This window comes from Cyprinus carpio, chromosome B8 (genome assembly GCF_018340385.1).
Source record: "Cyprinus carpio isolate SPL01 chromosome B8, ASM1834038v1, whole genome shotgun sequence".
NCBI lineage: Eukaryota > Metazoa > Chordata > Actinopteri > Cypriniformes > Cyprinidae > Cyprinus > Cyprinus carpio.
Genome location: NC_056604.1, coordinates 25,206,579 through 25,225,634, shown reverse-complemented (window position 1 = coordinate 25,225,634; position 19,056 = coordinate 25,206,579). Strand labels below are relative to the sequence as shown.

The 19,056-nt window shown below is 35.8% G+C and overlaps 1 protein-coding gene across 1 annotated transcript in view; it reads right to left on the bottom strand.

The window, feature by feature from the left end:
- Positions 1–40: 40 nt before the first annotated feature.
- The window catches only part of adgrd2 (adhesion G protein-coupled receptor D2), a 20,062-nt gene continuing 1,046 nt past the window's right edge, over positions 41–19,056 (bottom strand). Inside the window, exons 2-26 of the mRNA XM_042730267.1 lie at positions 19,010–19,056; positions 18,853–18,913; positions 18,034–18,279; positions 16,947–17,576; positions 15,582–15,710; positions 14,915–15,000; positions 14,501–14,779; positions 13,946–14,057; positions 13,733–13,858; positions 13,545–13,653; positions 13,091–13,196; positions 12,517–12,569; positions 12,289–12,412; positions 7,024–7,127; positions 6,796–6,898; positions 5,786–5,939; positions 5,468–5,601; positions 4,834–4,949; positions 4,287–4,407; positions 2,023–2,064; positions 1,824–1,877; positions 1,590–1,738; positions 1,412–1,472; positions 1,248–1,278; positions 41–1,038 (exon numbers count right to left, since the gene is read on the bottom strand). The exon at positions 19,010–19,056 is cut by the window's right edge and continues 3 nt beyond it. Of these exons, the coding sequence (XP_042586201.1) occupies positions 1,031–1,038; positions 1,248–1,278; positions 1,412–1,472; positions 1,590–1,738; positions 1,824–1,877; positions 2,023–2,064; positions 4,287–4,407; positions 4,834–4,949; positions 5,468–5,601; positions 5,786–5,939; positions 6,796–6,898; positions 7,024–7,127; positions 12,289–12,412; positions 12,517–12,569; positions 13,091–13,196; positions 13,545–13,653; positions 13,733–13,858; positions 13,946–14,057; positions 14,501–14,779; positions 14,915–15,000; positions 15,582–15,710; positions 16,947–17,576; positions 18,034–18,279; positions 18,853–18,913; positions 19,010–19,056 (3,185 nt within the window). The 3' untranslated portion in view covers positions 41–1,030. The remainder of the gene's footprint in view (positions 1,039–1,247; positions 1,279–1,411; positions 1,473–1,589; positions 1,739–1,823; positions 1,878–2,022; positions 2,065–4,286; positions 4,408–4,833; positions 4,950–5,467; positions 5,602–5,785; positions 5,940–6,795; positions 6,899–7,023; positions 7,128–12,288; positions 12,413–12,516; positions 12,570–13,090; positions 13,197–13,544; positions 13,654–13,732; positions 13,859–13,945; positions 14,058–14,500; positions 14,780–14,914; positions 15,001–15,581; positions 15,711–16,946; positions 17,577–18,033; positions 18,280–18,852; positions 18,914–19,009) is intronic.

Below are 19,056 nucleotides of genomic sequence, written 5' to 3'. Positions count from 1 at the left end.
GTGTGGCGGCCTAAAAGCAATCTTACTTTGAATGGGCTCGTTTCTAAAGACAGACATGCTGCTCCACTCTGAGTGACTCTTCAGTGTGCCAATAAAAAGAGGTTATGGGAAGGTCAGAAAACATTCACACATGTTGCCACCTTTGTGAGCATATAAAGAGAGAGTGCTTCTTTTGAAATCCAACTGAACCAATTATTTTTCTATTCATTTTTATTCTAATCAAGTGTATCATTTGGAAAAAAAAAATCAGTATTCATGAACGACTACAGACTAGAGATACACACTTTCCACATCAAAACAAATTAGTTTTAATACTGGGAGTAAAAAAGTAATACATAATGCATTTTATATGCATTGTATAAAAACAGGGAATGTCTATTACAGTAAAATACTTTTGTGTTATTTCAGTTTTGTAGTTGAATTACAGCATGAATAAATCAAAAACAAACCATTAAAAATAAATGCTGTCATGATAAGATAATCTTCACATGCTTGCTATTTTGAGCACTAGACTTTTTTTATAAAACAAACAAACAAAATTCAATAATGTGTTATTGAAATGATATATAGATACTTTGTACAATCTCTTCAGAAAGATCAAACAGCTGAAAGGTTTCATTGTCCACAGTTTTCTTATTCTGCAAAATACTGAATGTGAATCTTCACGGATGGAAGTCAAAAATCACTAACAACTCATTCTGTTGTCTGGTCATGATTAATGGTGTGATGATGCTCATGTTGTCCATTTTTAGTACTGAGAGCCTCTGTATTCTGACAACATCTGTACATTATAAAATGCTGACCATATACTTTACGCTCCGTGCTGAGCGCAGTCTCATTGAACATTTGCTGAAAGAGTCGTTTCATGTTTATCAGAAAACCTTTACTCACTCAACACAGACTGAGCTCTGGGAATGAGACGGCCTGCAGGACTGCGGAGGAGGCAGTGTTTGCTCCTCCACAGAATGAGCTACATCTTCATCCCAGGATAAGTCACGAGTCCATGCAGAACTGTAGTGTCGTTGGCCTCTCAACAGCCTGTGATGAAGCAAATCATGAAATAGCAGCATGAATTTTGATGGCATGATTTAAAAACACCAACACTTCATACTGTGATTCTATTTTGACAAATTTCAAGCTCAAATTTCAATGGATTCAAATAGTGTCATTTGTTGAAAAGTGCATCAGTCCTGTGCTAGTGAAGAACTAGTGCGCCCCCTAGAGATTCATGTGAGACGGTTCTTTACCTGAGGGCTTAAAGGCTGTCAGCTGAACCACCTGAAACACAAGATTATGCTGTAAGATCAAGACAAGTCAATTTGATAACACCTGGTTTATTGTGACAACCCTAACTACTATTTGATTATGTATATATAATATCAGTGAAAAATATGTGTGGCTTGCAGCGTACCTGACTTCTGTTGGCTGGTTTCAATGGGAAATTCACAATATGGTCCTCTTTAAACCGTTCGCATATAAAGGACAGAGATGCTACATGTAAGCAGATCTGCTTTTCTAAATTTCATGTTGACTAAAAGCAACAGTAAAATGAGCTGCAGATGGTGGATGCGCATGAGTTTCACGTACCGTTCTTTAAGACGAGCGAGTTGGCTGTGGAAGTGGTGATGTGAGTCGAGCTCTCGCTGCTCTCTGGGCTGGAACGAGTCGGCAGGCTGTGTACCCATGAAGCACTGGGGGATTTCTGGGAGGGCAAGAAGCTGATAGGCTGTGAGCAGTTCTGCAAGAGGAAATGACATCAAAAATGAGTACAATAACAGAGAAACAGATTGAAACTGTTAAAATGAGCAAAAGTAAGGTCTTACTGTAAATGATAAAGCTTTTCGCTTGTCTTGAATTCTTCTTATAGCGTTTCGCACCTACATTATCGTAAAACATTCAGAAACAGCATTTTGTTGTAATTTAGAAATTAAAACCCACAGCTTCCTCGTACTACTGAAATATAAGATAAGAAATATATGAAATACCAATTGATAGATAAATATTGTACTGTAGGAGTCATACCTCGCTGTTGTAAACTGCATACACCAGAAAAATATACAGGCCCTAGAATGAGAGGAGACCGTTAATAAAATAACATTTCCCCTCACTCATGCTAGTGATTATAATGTTAACAACACTGAGCAAAGAAACTGTTAAACTTGATAAAAGTCACTAAAAGATGCTATGTAGAGCTCATTTATAATGGGTCAGTCTACTGTACATTTTGCAATAATACATGAATAAAAATAAGATGTAAATAACTGACTGTGTCAATCTCAGAAATCTATGGATCATATTTCATCGCCAAATCTACAAATTATTCAAAACATTATTTTCTGCATAAGGAAAATGAAGCTTATTTCTGGGTCATAAATCATTCTCCAGGCACGAGAGATTAAATGAAAATAAAATTTTAAATTCAATTTAACAAATACTATACAATGCAAATAATAATAATAATAGTAGTAGTAGTACTTTTTTTGCATTAATTAGAATATTTTTTTTTTTGCATTACAGTAACAAGAATTTGAGGAGGTGGAAAAGTGTTGAATTGCAATGAAAATAATGTCACAATGCTGTTTTTAAATGCAAAATATAATGAAAATTCATAATTCTATTATGAATAATAATTTCTCATTTTTTTATTTTCGATTTTGGGGTATAAAATAACAGGAGATAACAGGTTTTGTGTGTTTCAATCAATTACTGTGTTTTAAAATTAAGCAACAGAGAGGGAAAGAAAGAATTTCAATTGAAATAATAGTATAATAAGCATTAAATAATTTTTTTTTTCTGGGACAAAATGTCAAAAAATATTGTTTACTCATTATTTATTTATAAATATAATTCTTACATTTAAAATAAAACGTAGCATGATCTACATTTTGACGATCTGTCTGAACATTCAGTGTCTGTGGTGTAATAAACAGTTATTATAAAAATATATTATTATTTTTGATCTATTATTATAAATAACCAGGAGAAACTTTTTAGTTTTTGGACATTAAGCTCAAAACTTAAGTTTTATTCTCAGCTCTTGTTATCAGTTAGCGTTGAATCAGCCATATATTACAGCTAACAGGAACGGTCCATATTCTTCCTGCATCTTTGCACTTGTTGTTCTCAGAGACCTCTGCTACATAAAACATTCAAGACAGATCTGCACTGGCTAATTATATCAGAAGAGTTTCCTTCCGGTGATGGACTCTGCTCATGTGTCTCCTCCTCTCCATTTTCTCTATCTGTCTTCTGCTTCTTTTATCTTTTTCCCAGACGCGCACAGTAAATCTACATTAACAAGCTCTGGGAGGGAATTCAGCTCTCATTCATTATAGACATGGGAGGAAGAAAGAGACACAGTCCGAGAGAGCTACATGAAGCTGAAAACAGAGAGAGGAAGTTCATTTCAAATGTGTTGACAGACTGGAGTCTGATTAAGAGGAAGGCAAAACGTGCGTGGATAGTCAGAGCTGGCCGATTTGGTCAAAAATGATGAAAAACATAATTATTTTTGTCAATACCGAGACCACAGTTATTTAAAATGATTACTCATAGACTTTGAAAACATCATGGATTTATTGAACTGCAAACTTTTTTTAACAGTATATTTCCTTGAACCTTAAAAATAATTAATAAATAATAAAGTTTTATTCTCAAAAGTTAATAGCAGTTAACATAGAATAAGCCATATATTACAGCTAATACACACACACACACACACACAAGTTATTATTGAATAATACATTTTTATTCTCAAACATAGATAGAGGCATATATTAAAGAAAATACACACACACACACACACATAAATTTTAATAAATATTGTGCAAGCACACCATTGCAGTGTTATTTTGGCATCATTGGGATAACATTATAGTTTTTATTAATATTTTGAATCAGTTTTTATCTTTAAATTTTCTGTTTTCATTTTATAGCAATTTTTGTTATTTTTAGTAGTTTTTGTTTTTTTAAATATACATCTATATAAATTAAAAAATAATAATAATTTCAGTTTTAGTTTAATTATTTACTTTAAATTTAACTAAATTAAAATAAGAAATGTTGCCTTGGCAACTAGCTAAATTTTATTTATTTATTTTGTCAGTTAATATTTATTTTACTGCAAGTAATGAAAATATTTATAACAATGCACCACTGTAACGGAAAGGTATTATAATAATAAAAGAAAAACAACAGTTTCGAGTTCATGTAACAACAGAATTTTGATTTCATAATCACTGTAAGCTAAAATCATGATTGAAAATAATCGCCGTGTCGTGTGTTACCTGAAAAGCATTGAGTGTGATGAACAGATAGGCCACGACAACAGATAAATGCACCAGCACTCCACACAGCCAGGTCAGACCTAACACTGGTAACAGGATCAGTACTGGCCTCGTCGCTGCCCTGCGTGTGCACACAAACACAATATTAATCCTTCATATTACTGAATGCATTGGCTAGGCTGCTCAGTTTTACTTCAGTTTGACTGAAACTCTCCTTCAAGGACACTCCAGGTCTCTGCTTAACTGGCTAATTATACAGACACTTCTGATTCATTTCTGCTCATTCACTGAAGGAAGTATCCATATAACAGGACAAACGAGTCTCTGTGGCTATTTGTATGGTATCTTCTCAAGTCCAGGTGGCTGATAAGAATAAATGAGTTACTGGCAGACAGGTGCTTTCTCGCTGCTTCCTCTGCTCAACAAGATAAGAGAAGAACTAGAAATGTGCACAATAATGAGAAATGACTGGCTGAAACTGCTCTCTATCTCTTAACTCTGGCCTGTTTTTATTTCAAAGGAAGTTGAAAAGGGAAACAACATTCACCAGGTAAGATCCAGCGTGTGAAGTTTGGAATCAGAACTGGGCGTCAGCATTTTGGCTCTGCGACGTGCACTGGCCACTGTGACCATTACAACCCGAAAAAGCACCACAGCGTTGACCTAAAAACAGAGAACCACATCTCCCATTAGAAAACAATATAAATTACCCTTTAATAGGTGAACTTATAATAGCTGTGAAGTTTTGTGGCCTCAATCTTTTTTTTTTTTAATGCTGTGCCTTTAAGAAACAACTCTGTCATGTTCATAGCAGCAGGGATGATGTATTTTTGTAGGCTCAGGAATGAGTTAGCATTTAGTTCCATAGCCCCAAAGTAAATGATTAAATGGTTTTTTGGTTAAATGCCTAAAATAACGTCTGCAATGAACACAAGAGGGTCACCAGAGAGAAGATCCAGTTTTGAAAAAAAATTCAAAAAAGAACAAATGCAAACATATGCACAGATGAATCGTTCATAAAAAGATCTATAAAATGCATTTATGAAATAGATTTCATGCTGACTTAAAAACCATCAGAACAGTATTGCATATACTCATACACTCAAAAGCAAATAAGAGCCCACCGTGACAATTATTCTGACACACTCACTCGAGGAACTGTGCACTTGTGACATACTTACGGCCAAAACAAAGAGCACAGGCCCTGCAAAAGCCCAAATAACGTGCGACTGAAGGTTCAGCCAGCAGTACTGCTGTGCTTTGTACCGATCCAAAGTGGCTGCCAAGGTTACAGCGACTATAACAACAGGCACCCCTAAGAAAGACAAAGCAAATACAGACACAATGCATGAGAAGAAGGTTAATCAAACAGAACATGAATCATAATGATTTACACACACACACACACACACACACACACACACACACACACACACACACACACACACACACACACACACACACACACACACACACACACACACACACACAGTTCTCACCCCAGCCCAGCACATAGTACAGCTTCATCCACCTCTCCTCGCTGATGTTCACAGAGACCACTTTACTCCAGAGCAGCAGGCCCTCCACTAGCATCCAGCAGAAAGACGACAGGAAAAACAGATGCAGGAGCGCCGTCACCAGCCAACAGGCTTCCTGCTCCACAACAACATACACATACTTTACTCAAATGCTGACAAAAAACACGTCCATACCTGCCATCAGTAGTACATTAGAGATGTTTACTAGAATGCAAAAATACAGTATATTATTTGATTGTTACATAGAAATATAAATAGGTAGGTACACTGCTTTTCAAGTGTTCTTTAGTGATTTATCTCTAAAGAAACCACTACTATGTGATAATTTCACAGCTGTTTCTCTACTGTTTTTTTTTTTATCAATACCATCTGATATTTATGAAAACATTTATAAAAACAGCCAATATGAAAGTCTTAGTGTCCTCTTTTCATATTTCACCAGTCTAGTTCATGGTTTTTTATATATAATTTCACACTAAGTAATTTTTTTTTTTTTATTTAAAAGAAAGAAAGAAAGAAAGAAAGAAAGAAAAATCATTTGGGTCTGTATTTAAGATAATTTCCCTTAATTTAAGTAGGTTATATAAGTATCTAGCAGCACTATTAAACACACACACACACACACACACACAATGGCTGCTGCATTTAACGTGTGATGTTCAAAATATGACTAATTTGTTAACACTATAATATGGTGGCAACAATTTAATGAGATGGAGCAGAAAATCTTTTTAAAATCATCCTATTGTCTCAATTAATTCTTTGTTAATTTGCATAATAAATATTGGACATAATGGCACATATTATTTTTGCATCTGGCAGTGCTGACCGTTAACTTTTGGTAAACAAATTGTTATTTTTTTGTATTTTTCTAGCCTGTTTTATCAAGTATTAAGTGTCGTGACATATTGATACATGAAATGACACTGATAAATAAAAAAAGAATATGTTGACAGATATAGCAGTCACACCTGGTTTCCTTCAGCCCAGTCGCTGAAAATAAGAAGTAACTGAGCTACAGCCAGCGCCACGATCAGGTTTTTGTGAACTGTAGTCCGATCTGACTTTGGAACGCTAGAGGGAGACAGAGAGCAGCAAATAATGCAATGCCAGTGGATGAGCACTATACTTTCAGCTAAATTGTTATTTCTTTTTTATTATTATTTTATAATCAAACCTACAAACACAGGGAAACTCACCCAACAGCCACAAAGAGAATAAATGTGAAGATGAGACCACACAGAGACACGCCAGAGCCAATCAAACTGAAGATCTGCAGGCCTGTCTGATGATCAGGATTTGGCTAATACACACACAAAGAATTTAAGTAGGATTTGAATTGTGATGTACTACCAATTTTAAAAAAAGTGGTTTAAAAAAAAAATTATATATATATATATATATATATATATATATATATATATATATATATATATATATATATATATATGTATGAATTACCCACAAAAGATTACACCCATTAAATATAACATAAATACGCCTTCTGTAGATTTTTTTTTAAAATATAAACTGCTCAAAAAAATTAAAGGAACACTTTTTAATCAGAGTATAGCAAGTAAATTAAACTTCTGGGATATTGATCTGGTCAGTTACGTAGCAGATGGGGTTGTTAATTAATTTCAGCTGCTTTGGTGTTAATAAAATTAACAACAGGTACACTAGATGGGCAACCATTAGAAAACCCCCAAAACAGGAATGGTTTTAAAGGTGGAGGCCATTGACATTTTTTTCCCTGCTCATCTTTTCTGATTGTTTTTCACTAGTTTTGCATTTGGCTAGGGTCAGTGTCACTACTGGTAGCATTAGGCGATACCTGGACCCTACAAAGGATGCACAGGCAGTCCAACTCTCCCAGGACGGCGCATCAATATGTGCCATTGCCAGAAGGTTTGCTGTGTCTCCCAGCACAGTCTCAAGAGCATGCAGGAGATTCCAGGAGACAGGCAGTTACTCAAGGAGAGCTGGACAGGGCAGTAGAAGGTCCTTACCCATCAGCAGGACCTGTATCTGCTCCTTTATGTGCAAGGAGGAACAGGATGAGCACTGCCAGAGCCATATAAAAATACAGCTGCAAGCAGCAATTACAGGGCCAAGCACTCCAGAGGCAAGTTGAGGAGCTAAGCATGACATGGAGCATCAGACCAAATGCAACAGTGAGCAATAAAAGCAATTTTAGGATGATTGTAATTGTAATGGTGGAAAAATCATAAATACAACCTCTAGTAGCGTGATATATTGGCTTATCAAGTATGACCAATAGGTGGTGCTGTTATCAAATAGATGTTGTGTGTTCTGTCTGAGTTGACAATGACACACAAAGTTTAGTGTCAATATGCCAAAGCACTACAGAGATACAGCTGCAAGTGCCATTTTGGCATCATGCCTCAAATTCGTTGCTGTAGTATGCAAAAACGGTTTTGTCTATCAACACAAAATCCATAACTTTTAGTCAGCACAGTCTGAAGATCATCTGGCTGGATTTTGGTGAAAATCGGACCAACGGTTGATGAGGAGTTCGAAAAAGTAGGTTTTCAACATAAATCAAAATGGCGGAAAGGAAGTTCAGCTTACTCTGGCATATTTGGTATCTATGTTGTCGGCATAAGCCACGGAATATTTTGAGATGAGTTTCATTGCAATAAGCTAATGCAATAAAAAGTTTTTAGCATTTTTATAAAAGTAATTATTAATGGTTAATGAATGGTTTATTACTCTTGACCAATAGGTGGCGCTGTTACCAAATTGATGTGGCATGGTCAGTGTGAGGTGAAAATGACACATACAAAGTTTGGTGCAAATATGTCAACGCTTTGCAGAGATATAGCCTCAGAACCATTTTGGCACTGTGCCTAAAATCTGTAACGGTGCTGTATGAAAACGGTTTTGTCAATCGACATGAAATGCATACTTTTTGTCAGCACAATCTGAAGATGATCTGACTCGATTTTGGTGAAAATCGGACCAACAGTTGAGGAGGAGTTAGAAAAAGTAGGATTTTAACATAAATCAAAATGGTGGACAGGGAGTTCAGATTTCCTACCAAAAAAATGATATGTCTGTTGTCGGCATGACCCAAGGAATATTTTGAGACCAGTTTCATTACAATAGCCTAATGCAATCAAAAGTTATTAGCATTTTTGGAAATTTTATAATTAAGGGTTAATGAATGGTTTATTACTCTTTGCCAATAATGGCACTGTTACCAAATTGATGTGCCGTGGTCCGTGTAAGGAGACAATGGCACATACAAAGTTTGGTGTAAATATGTCAAACCTTTACAGAGATACAGCTCTCAGATGCAGTTTGGCATCTTTTCATCAAATTCGTTCATGCGCTAAACGAAAACCGTTGCGTGTAGCAACACGAAATCCATAACTTTTTGCCAGCTTTGTCTGAAGATGATCCGAGCCAAATTTGGTGAAAAATCGGACCAACGGTCTAGGAGGAGTTTGAAAAAGTAGGTTTGTCAACATGAGTCAAAATGGTGGACAGGAAGTTCAGCAAATATTGGTAAAATTGGTATTGGTGTTCAACATCAGCGTCAGTCCGGTTACAATAGGCTAATGTAAGCAAAAGTTATTAGCATTTCTCTAAATTTCATCATAACTTTTGACCACAAGGTGGCGCTGCCAACAAACTTTTTGAGTACCTTCAGGTCATGGAGCCGAAGATTTTTGTAATTATTTTCGTAACGATACGATAATGCATTCAAAAAATACAGCATTTTAAATCATAATTCAAAATGGGCGACACCTAAAATGGCTGACATGGGAAAATTCATATCATTCGACTCGACATGACCCACCGAATCTAAAGAGACCAGTTTTGTGATTTTTGGCCAAACCATTCAGAAGTTATAAGCAAAAATATGCATTTTTCATATCTCCTGACCACTAGGTGGAGCTGCGTCAAAACACTGCAGGTAGTCTCAGGTCATGCTTGTTATAACACACACCAAGTTTGGTCTCAATATGCCAAACCGTTGCGGAGTTATAGCCTCACAAGCATTTTTGCGTGCTTTTTGTAGAATTTGTTTGCATGGTATTCGAGAACGATTGGACGAATCAACTTGAATTCCATAACTTTTTGTCGCCATCATCTGAAGATGATCTGAGCCAATTTTCGTGAAAATCGGACTAACCGTCTAGGACCGTCTTTCGACTCGCCATGAGCCAAGAATTCAGAGGAAAATTTTCCTTCTGTGGATTAAGGTTTGTAATTTATTAACATAAAAATATTGAAATTTTGGACAAGTGGTGGCGCTAGAGAGTTGGAGTTAGAGACTCCAAATTTGCTCTGGTTAATGTTGACACTGTCCTCTATCAGTGTGCCAAATTTCACAACTTTCCCGCAAGTGGTTCTATGGGCTGCCATAGACTTGCGGCGGAAGAAAAAAATCACGCTAACGGATACAATAGGTGCCTAAGCACCTTCGGTGCTTGGCCCCTAATGACCTCCAGCAGGCCACTGGTGTGAATGAGAAAACAATCAGAAACAGACTTCATGAGGGTGGCCAGAGGGCCTGACGTCCTCTAGTGGGCTCTGTGCTCACTGCCTGGCACCATGTAGCTTGATTGGCATTTGCCATTGAACACCTGAATTGGCAGGTCCGCCTCTGGCGCTCTGTGCTTTTCACTGATGAGAGCAGGTTCACCCTGAGCACGTGTGACAGATGTAAAAGGGTCTGGAAAAGCGGTGGATAATGTTATGCTGCCTGTAACATTGTTCAGCATGACCGGTTTGGTGGTGATGGTCTGGGAAGGCATATCCATGGAGGAACACAGAAACCTCTACAGGCTAGACAATGGCACACTTACTGCCATTAGGTATCGGGATGGAATCCTTGGACCCACTGTCAGACCATACACTGGTGCATTGGGTCCTTGTTCCTCCTGGTGCACGACAATGCCCGGCTTCATGTGGCGAGAGTATGCAGTCAGTTCCAGGAGGATGAAGGAATTGATACCATTGAATGTCCCCCACGCTCGCCTGACCTAAATCCAATAGAACACCACTGGGACATTATGTTTCGGTCCATCTGATGTCGCCAGGTTGCACCTCAGACTGTCCAGGAGCTCAGTGATGCCCTGGTCCAGATCTGGGAGGGAACACCCCAGGACACCATCCTTCGTCTCATTAGGAGCGCGTGCCCTGACGTTGTCAGGCATGCATACAAGCACGTGGGGGCCATACAAACTACTGAGTACCGTTTTGAGTTGCTGCAATGAAATTTCAGCTTAATGGACTAACCTGCTGCATTCTTTTTTCACTTTAATTTTGAGTGTCTTTGAATTCAGCCCTCTGTAGGTTGATAATTTTCATTTCCATTAAACAATGTGGCATCTTTTCATTCCTAACAAATTACCCAGCCCATATCAGTAGATATCCTGCATGATATTTTTCCCAATTGAGATCTGGTGTGTTTTCAAAGTGTTCCTTTAATTTTTTTGAGCAGTGTATATATATATATATATATATATATATATATATATATATATATATATATATATATATATATATATAAAACTGGTTCAACTATATTTACTTAACTATATATTCAAACTATATACAAACACATGGCTCTTTTAACTGAACTGTTTCTTTCCTATAGTGGTCTGTTTCCTCTTGTTTATCTGCAACCAGGGTCATTACTGTAACTGAAAATTATTTTTGGCAATTGAAATAAATGTGAAATCAGATTAAATTTTATTTGAAATGAGGGTCATTACTGTAACTGAAATCCAAAATATAAAAGTTTTGTTTACATAATATATGTATGTGTACAGGGTATATTTATTATGTATATATAAATACACACACATAAATTATATATTTAGAAAATATTTACATGTATATACATTTATATATTTATATTCTTATATTTTATATTATATATAAATATATTTAATATATAAAACATAACATATTCTTCTTAAATATATACATGCATGTGTGTGTATTTATATATACATAATAAATATACACAGTATACACACATATATTATGTAAACAAAACTTTTTATTTTGGATGTGATTAATCATGATTAATCATTTGACAGCCCTAAATAAAATATAAATATTAGAGTAAGATATATATTTTTATATATAGATTTATATACTTTTTAAAAACCTAAACTTGAAAATTAAAGATGTTGCCTTGGCAACTAACTGAAATATGTTTAAGGTGATGTACAAAAAGTACTAAAACTGAAATAAAAAATAATAAGCTAATATAAAGATAAAAGATAATCCAAAATATGAATGAACACATACTATATTAGTACAATTATAATATTAAAATAACACTGTTTGCGACTGCATAAGCCTGTTTTTCATGAGCAAAGTAAATAACTATTGGTCAAACTCATGTGCAGTATCCAGTCTCTATGATTTATTTTATTTCTTCATCTGTTACAGGTACTGCTTTTTAAAAACCTCCTTACCTGAACTTCAGAGATCTGTAACAACAAGGCAAAGTTGGTAGTGTGGTTACAGAAACAGGAAGTGGAGTTATTTTTAGTGGAAATAAAGGTGCAGCCCTTTGTTGACCACCCTCCCCCCTCTGGCCTGAGGCGTCAAGACAAAACAAGATTTCATCAGTTATACAAAACATAGATGAGAACGTTTGAGAATTTGCAAATTAAATAAATAAGTACATAAAAATTGCTTACATCAGGTCAAAATCCCAGAAAGAACAGATAGGTGTCAAATTCAGTGAACTGTTCTAGAAAGGTAAAAGAGAAGCACTGTAGATGAAATCAGACATAACTGTCTATCAACACAGTAAACTCAATCCTGATCAGTTCTCATTTTAATCAATTCTCCTAAAATGACAGATCATACTACTGTTCAGAAGTTTGAACAGCAGTGTACATTTAAAAGTCAGTCTACGTCTTCAGAAGACTCGGAATATAACATGCATATACTGACTACTGTTAAGGTAGGTACTGTTAAAGGTTGCTTTTTGTCCTTTTGGAGTTTGAATGCCTCTTGTGACTAAATCACCTGCTCCATGGAAAAAAAGGAAGTCATATAGGTTTGTAAAGAACTCACATGTGGTTAAATGATTCCTATAACTCTATGCTAGTCTATGCTAAAATTATTATTTTTTAATGGTTTTACTGGCATCCCAGACCCTTCGGATTATCTCTACACAGACTTTAGCCAAAGCTCATTTCAGAAATGAGTCCATAGTTTTAGAAAATATGCTATCAGAATAAAAATGATACATTCTATTTCTTGTACCTGAATCTTGTGCTGGAGTGTGAAGTTTATGGCCATGCTGATCGGCTGTCCATCTGCCAGCACTGTACTGGAGATGACCGATGAGCCCAAGACTGTTCGCACATGCCTGATTCACACAGTCACACCATCAGCAATATGACAACACATTCACACTGAAATATGTAATAACAAGAAATATGCAAATTCTGTGATAAGGGATTTTCCTGCAGTATCACACTAGCTTGAAGTATCACACACATGTAAAAATAAATGTTCATTATTGGCATCTATGGTTACATGAAGAACCGTTAACATCAATGGAATCTTTGCATTCCACTAAAGGTTCTTTAGAACATCTTGGCGTGGCTGTGAAAACCCATTATGGAAGCTTTATTTTTAAGAGTGTGTTCATGTAGCGCAGACACAGATGATCTGATTTAATTCAACGATTCTGCATACTGTATTCATATCTTACCTATGAGATCCATCACTGACTATAGGTAAAAGGGTAATGTTCTCCTCTCTCTCTGAGAAACATTTCACAGAGCTGTACCATGTATTCAGTAAAGTCACCTTTTTGAAGCCTAAACAAGCACAACATATAAAAAATTAGGGAAAGTAATACACTGTGAAACTTTATCTCCTGGTTTTAAATATCCATACCATTGTTCTGTAGTTCCTTCATGTTTGCAGCTGAGACAGAGATGCAGTCATGATTTCCAACGTCCAACCCACAAAACGCAGAAACGTGAGAACCTTCAGACAGCAGCTTCTGCTGGACCTGCAGCTCTGCATCACAGGACCACAGTTTTTTTGACTTTGGTTTAAATTTCAGTGCATGTCAGTCTTGTTGCTCTGTATGTCTGTGTAACTCACTGATATTGTTGCTGTGTATCTGCACACTGTCTGTGTCGTCTGTCAGCAGAGAGTTAAGGTTGCTCACCATGCGGTCTACAGTCTGCATGACTGCCATTGGGCCCTTCACTACCTACAACGCACAGATTTGTAAAGAAATTAAAGGTTTCATTTGAAACTATTTTTGATGGCAAACCCAAAATAAATCAATTAAAAACAAATCTGAAATAAGCGATCAAACTGTGTGTAAAATGCAAGCTAATATTAACCTAATTATTGAACTTATTTTACAGTTGAATAAACAAAATATCACACACCAGTTGTGCTGTAGTGATGATATTCGGTGGAATAAAAACAAATGGAATGTGGCAAAAACTACTCAATAATTTAAAATTAATAGTTTAGAAAACTGGATAACAAGACAGCAGAATTCAAATCTACTGCAAAATATATATGATAATAATATAAAAAATTATCTCTAATTCATAAAAGACACTTGCAAAAAAGTGTGGCACACTATCATCAAATATTCCTTTAAATAATTTGTAGTTAACGAATAGATCACAAATAGATCACCTCTCGGATGCTGTTCCATTTACTGACATTTTCTTGGCTGATGAGTGAATCTGCAATGGTGATGAAGCTCTGGCTGAGCCTCTCCGCATCACGCCGGCTGTGGTTGACGGTGCTGGGCAGGTCAGCGGCCCGAGAGAGAACATGCATCAGAGAGACCATGTCCCTGTCCTCCAGCTGCTTCTGCTCCTTCAGAACAACCTGCTCAGACACGTTCAACAGACGGGACACTGAGGTCCAGCTCTGCCCCTCTACAGCATCAGAGAGCACATCGCCTGCGTTCTGAGAGACACGGGACAAAACACAAGTTAGATGGTTTCTTTTTTACTTTATTTTTGGTTATTTACAATGATAGCATGCTAATACTATGTGCAAAAAAATCATGCTGAGAAAGCACTTTTTAGAAATCGACTGTACCACGCCATACTGCATGAGACTTTGCATGAAGGAGCTTGGGTTGGACGTCAGAGATTCTTTCAAGTTCTTCATCTTCAGATAATGGTCTGTGGATCAGAGAGCTGCACTGTCACTCTGTACACACTCACAGTTCACACTTTATTTAACTCCCACACACAGTCAAAGCTAAATTTATTCAGACACCTTCAACATTTCTCACATTATCAGTTTATTCGCTATAGTTTAGAAAATGGTAATACAATATAACAAGAACTCAGAGTTAAACCATTAAGGTATGTAATGAATTCGGTTGAATAGCTGTCAGCTGTTAAATTTAAGTACACAATTAGATAATACCAATTTAACTCGACCAATTACTAAGCAATGCTTAATTTTGTTCAGTCTGTGGTGTAAAAAGATCGCATTAGCAATTAAAGAAAAACACTTAAGCAAAACATGGTCAGGTCAAAGTGTCTGAATAATTTTTGGTCTCTAATTTTACTGGTAGTCCACTGTATAAAGCATATTTGGGGTATAATATGTGACAGTTTACTTTATTTTGCTACCCTCACTTACATAAATGCACTATAGCGTCCTGCACCCACTATTAACAAAAAATATTTAAAATTAAATCTGGTGTCTGGATAATTTTTGATTTGACTGTGCATGCTCTCTCTCACACACACACCTTTGCTGACTCTGCAGATGAAGGGCAGGGTGTGTGTGCAGGGGGCAGTGCTGTACTGAGGCTGACGGTCAGACCAGCCATTAAAAACCTCACATTCCTCTTCCCGTTTCTGTGTTGACTTCAGGGAACCTGCAAAAACAGGCACATCCACCACAAGTTAACTGGAAATGAAAATGAATTAATCTTTTTTTACATTTCAGCTGAAACAACAACAACAAAACACTTATTATAACACTAAATATATAATATTAAATGTAATTCAAAGTAGACATTTTAAAGCTGCTTTGACACCTAACAACACTTAGAAACGCATTAAATAGCTATTTTTTTATTATTATTATTTTAGCCAAACTATTAAACAAAAATAAGTTTGTTTTAAATATTGAAATAAATACTGAAGTAATCATATCAGAATATAGAATCTGTAAACTAATAATAATAATAATAATAACAATCATCATGTCATTATTATTATTATTATTATAAACATACACTTTATTTATTTTTAATATAGCATATATAATAAAAAACAGTGAATATTAAAAAACCTAAGTATATGTTCTTAATTTTAGCTTTGAATGTATTCTATCTATTGTATCATATCTATTTTTTTATTTAACTATTTAACTATTTAATACTATTTAATAAGATAATTTTAATTTTGTTAAATATCAGAAGATCCAATAGATCCAATCTGTAAGTTAATAATAATAAAAATAATAATAATACAATTGCTATTATTATTATAATTAACATATACTTTATTTATTTTTTAAATGTTACATATATAACGAAAAAAATAAATAGTTAAAAACTGAAGTACATGTTATAATAAAATTAATATTGCTATTATTATTATAATTAACATATACTTTATTTAAAGAAGAAGAAGAATAACATAAGAATAAAATTAATAAGAAGAAGAAGAAGAAGAAGAAGAAGAATTCAAGCTACACTTTAGAACAATTAGAATTAAATTAAAAAGCAAATATGATAGTAATATTACCTCTAATAGAAGTATGTTTTAAATATTAAATTAAATCTAAAAACTCTATATCATCTGTCTATCTATCTAATATCTATCTATTCAATATTAATATAACAGACTAAAGACTGTTATAACCATTTATTATTATTTGTTTACAGATCCTACTTTGATCCTCTGATCTTTAACAAAAAGAAGTGCTTTAAATATTAAATTAAAATATTAAATGTTAAAATTATAAATATTATACAAATATTAAAAAGTGCTAAAAATGTTTTAGTATTTGTTAAAGCATATTTTATAACACCAACAACAACAATAATTGTTGTTATTTGTAGGATATTCTGATATTTTGACAGACGGGTGGGTATGAAGCTCACCTGGACAGGTGAGTGTAGCAGACACATTCTGGACTGACTGATGGACAGTGATGCTCCAGTCCTGCCATCTGAATAAGGCTGTGTGATTGGTCAGCTGCGAGCAGGTGTGCAGCGCCGTCACCTGTTCTAACTCCAGAGCCTCGCCCCAAACATTCAGATCAGTCAAGTTCCCAAAAAACGGTTCCGTGAAATTCCCACCAAAAGTATCCTGGTCTTGGCCCAATATAAATATCCCGTCTTCGTGGATATCCTGTGCATTTCCCCGAGCTTTCCCTCTCTCTGAATCTCCCGTTTGCCCATCCACGTAAATGGCCCAAAATCCATCGCTCGAGCGCCACGTGACGCAAACATGGTGCCACTCTCCATCAACGGGCAGCTCGGCTTTGTGCCGATGATGCTGTCCTTTAATGAGAAGCGCTAGACGGACTTTTCTGTCGTCTGTCTTTCCGCGCAGCTGGAACTCATTGACGAAAGCGCGCGCTGCGTACGAGAACACCGTGGACACGTCATTCCGCCGCGGGTCCCACTGCACGCGCAAGCAAACGCTCACCGCGGACAGCGGAGGGAAAGACGCGTCCACACGCGCATAGGCATCCTTAGACGTGAAAGATAATCCTCTGAGGATCGTTTCTGTGGAGTTACAGAGATATTCACTTCATTTCTTAGAGATAAGTTACCCTGCACCACAAACCCAGGGTCAATGTATGCATCATCTGAAACCTGAATGAATAAGCTTTCCATTGATGTGTGGTTTGTTAGGATAGGACAGTACTGAGGCTGATACAATTATTTGAAAATCTGGAATATGAGGGTGCAAAAAAAAAATTGTCTTTGAAGTTGTCCAAACGAAGTTCTTAGTATTATATGTTTTGATATAGGGGCCTATTTATGGTAGGAAATTTACAAAACTTGTTGATGGAACATGATCTTTACTTAATGATTTTTGGCATAAAAGAAGAAAATTGATAATTTGGACCCATACAATGTATTGTTGGCTATTGGTACAAATATACCCGTGCTACTTATGACTGGTTTTGTGTCCAGGGTCACATATTGACATTATAACCAACATCATAACCAGACTTACTTTGTTTGGGAAGCACCAGATGAGTTGTCTGGCTCTGTTTTTTGTTGTTTTCAAACCAAACTGGCCCCTTCGTGCTGGATTTAGAGAGTAACCTCCGCGCCCCCTCCTCGTCCTCTTTGACCCCTGAGGTTGTGAGGCGGCTGGACTGACCACGGCAGTAACGCAGAGCTTGTTCGAAAGTGAACGGTGTGTTCACAAGATGGTACACTGCATCCCTCTGGATCAGAAGGTCAGACTCCGGCACATCTGCAACAGGTTGAGATCTTGTGAATCAGGATTTTATGGCCCATGTAGGGAGAAATATGGTGCACATCAATTTTATTCAGATGCACAAACGGAGCAAAATTATGCAGTTTGGTGTAGATGTTGTTAATAATGGCCATATGTTATATAAAATAGCATGTAAATGTCAGTTGTCACACTATATCTCCCAATCAGTTTTGTTGATGTTACAAATATATAATGCAATACAACACAATTAAATTAATATTCCTCAACAGCCTAATGGATCGTATTTAATAAACATGATTTAAAAAATAATCTATGATATAATCAAGTAAGCCTAAGCTTACTTTTTATATTATTAATTAATATATATAACAATATACAGTTATTCTTACATTTACTTTATAAAAATCAGTAAAGATTTCACTGCAAAAAGTCACATTAACCACGACCTGAAGGTGGACATTTTTACAACTAAAAAGCCTTTTATTTGCTGGAAAGTGTACAGTATTAATCAGATGACAGAATTCATGTACATTGTGTCTTTATTGGATTAATTATTGTCTAAGTGGCACGAATACAATGTTTACTCACCCAAAAGTCCTCTTTCTGCCCCGTCTGACCATGATTGAGTTGGTTCACACATACCTTTAAACTTCATTGTTAAACACATAAAGAACAAAGATCCCAAAATAAGATCATGCTTGAAGAATTTCACAAATGAGGTAAACAAATCTGATTCCAACATTACCACTGCATTAGCCAAAATCACTCCAAAGAGCACCGGGGACATCTTCA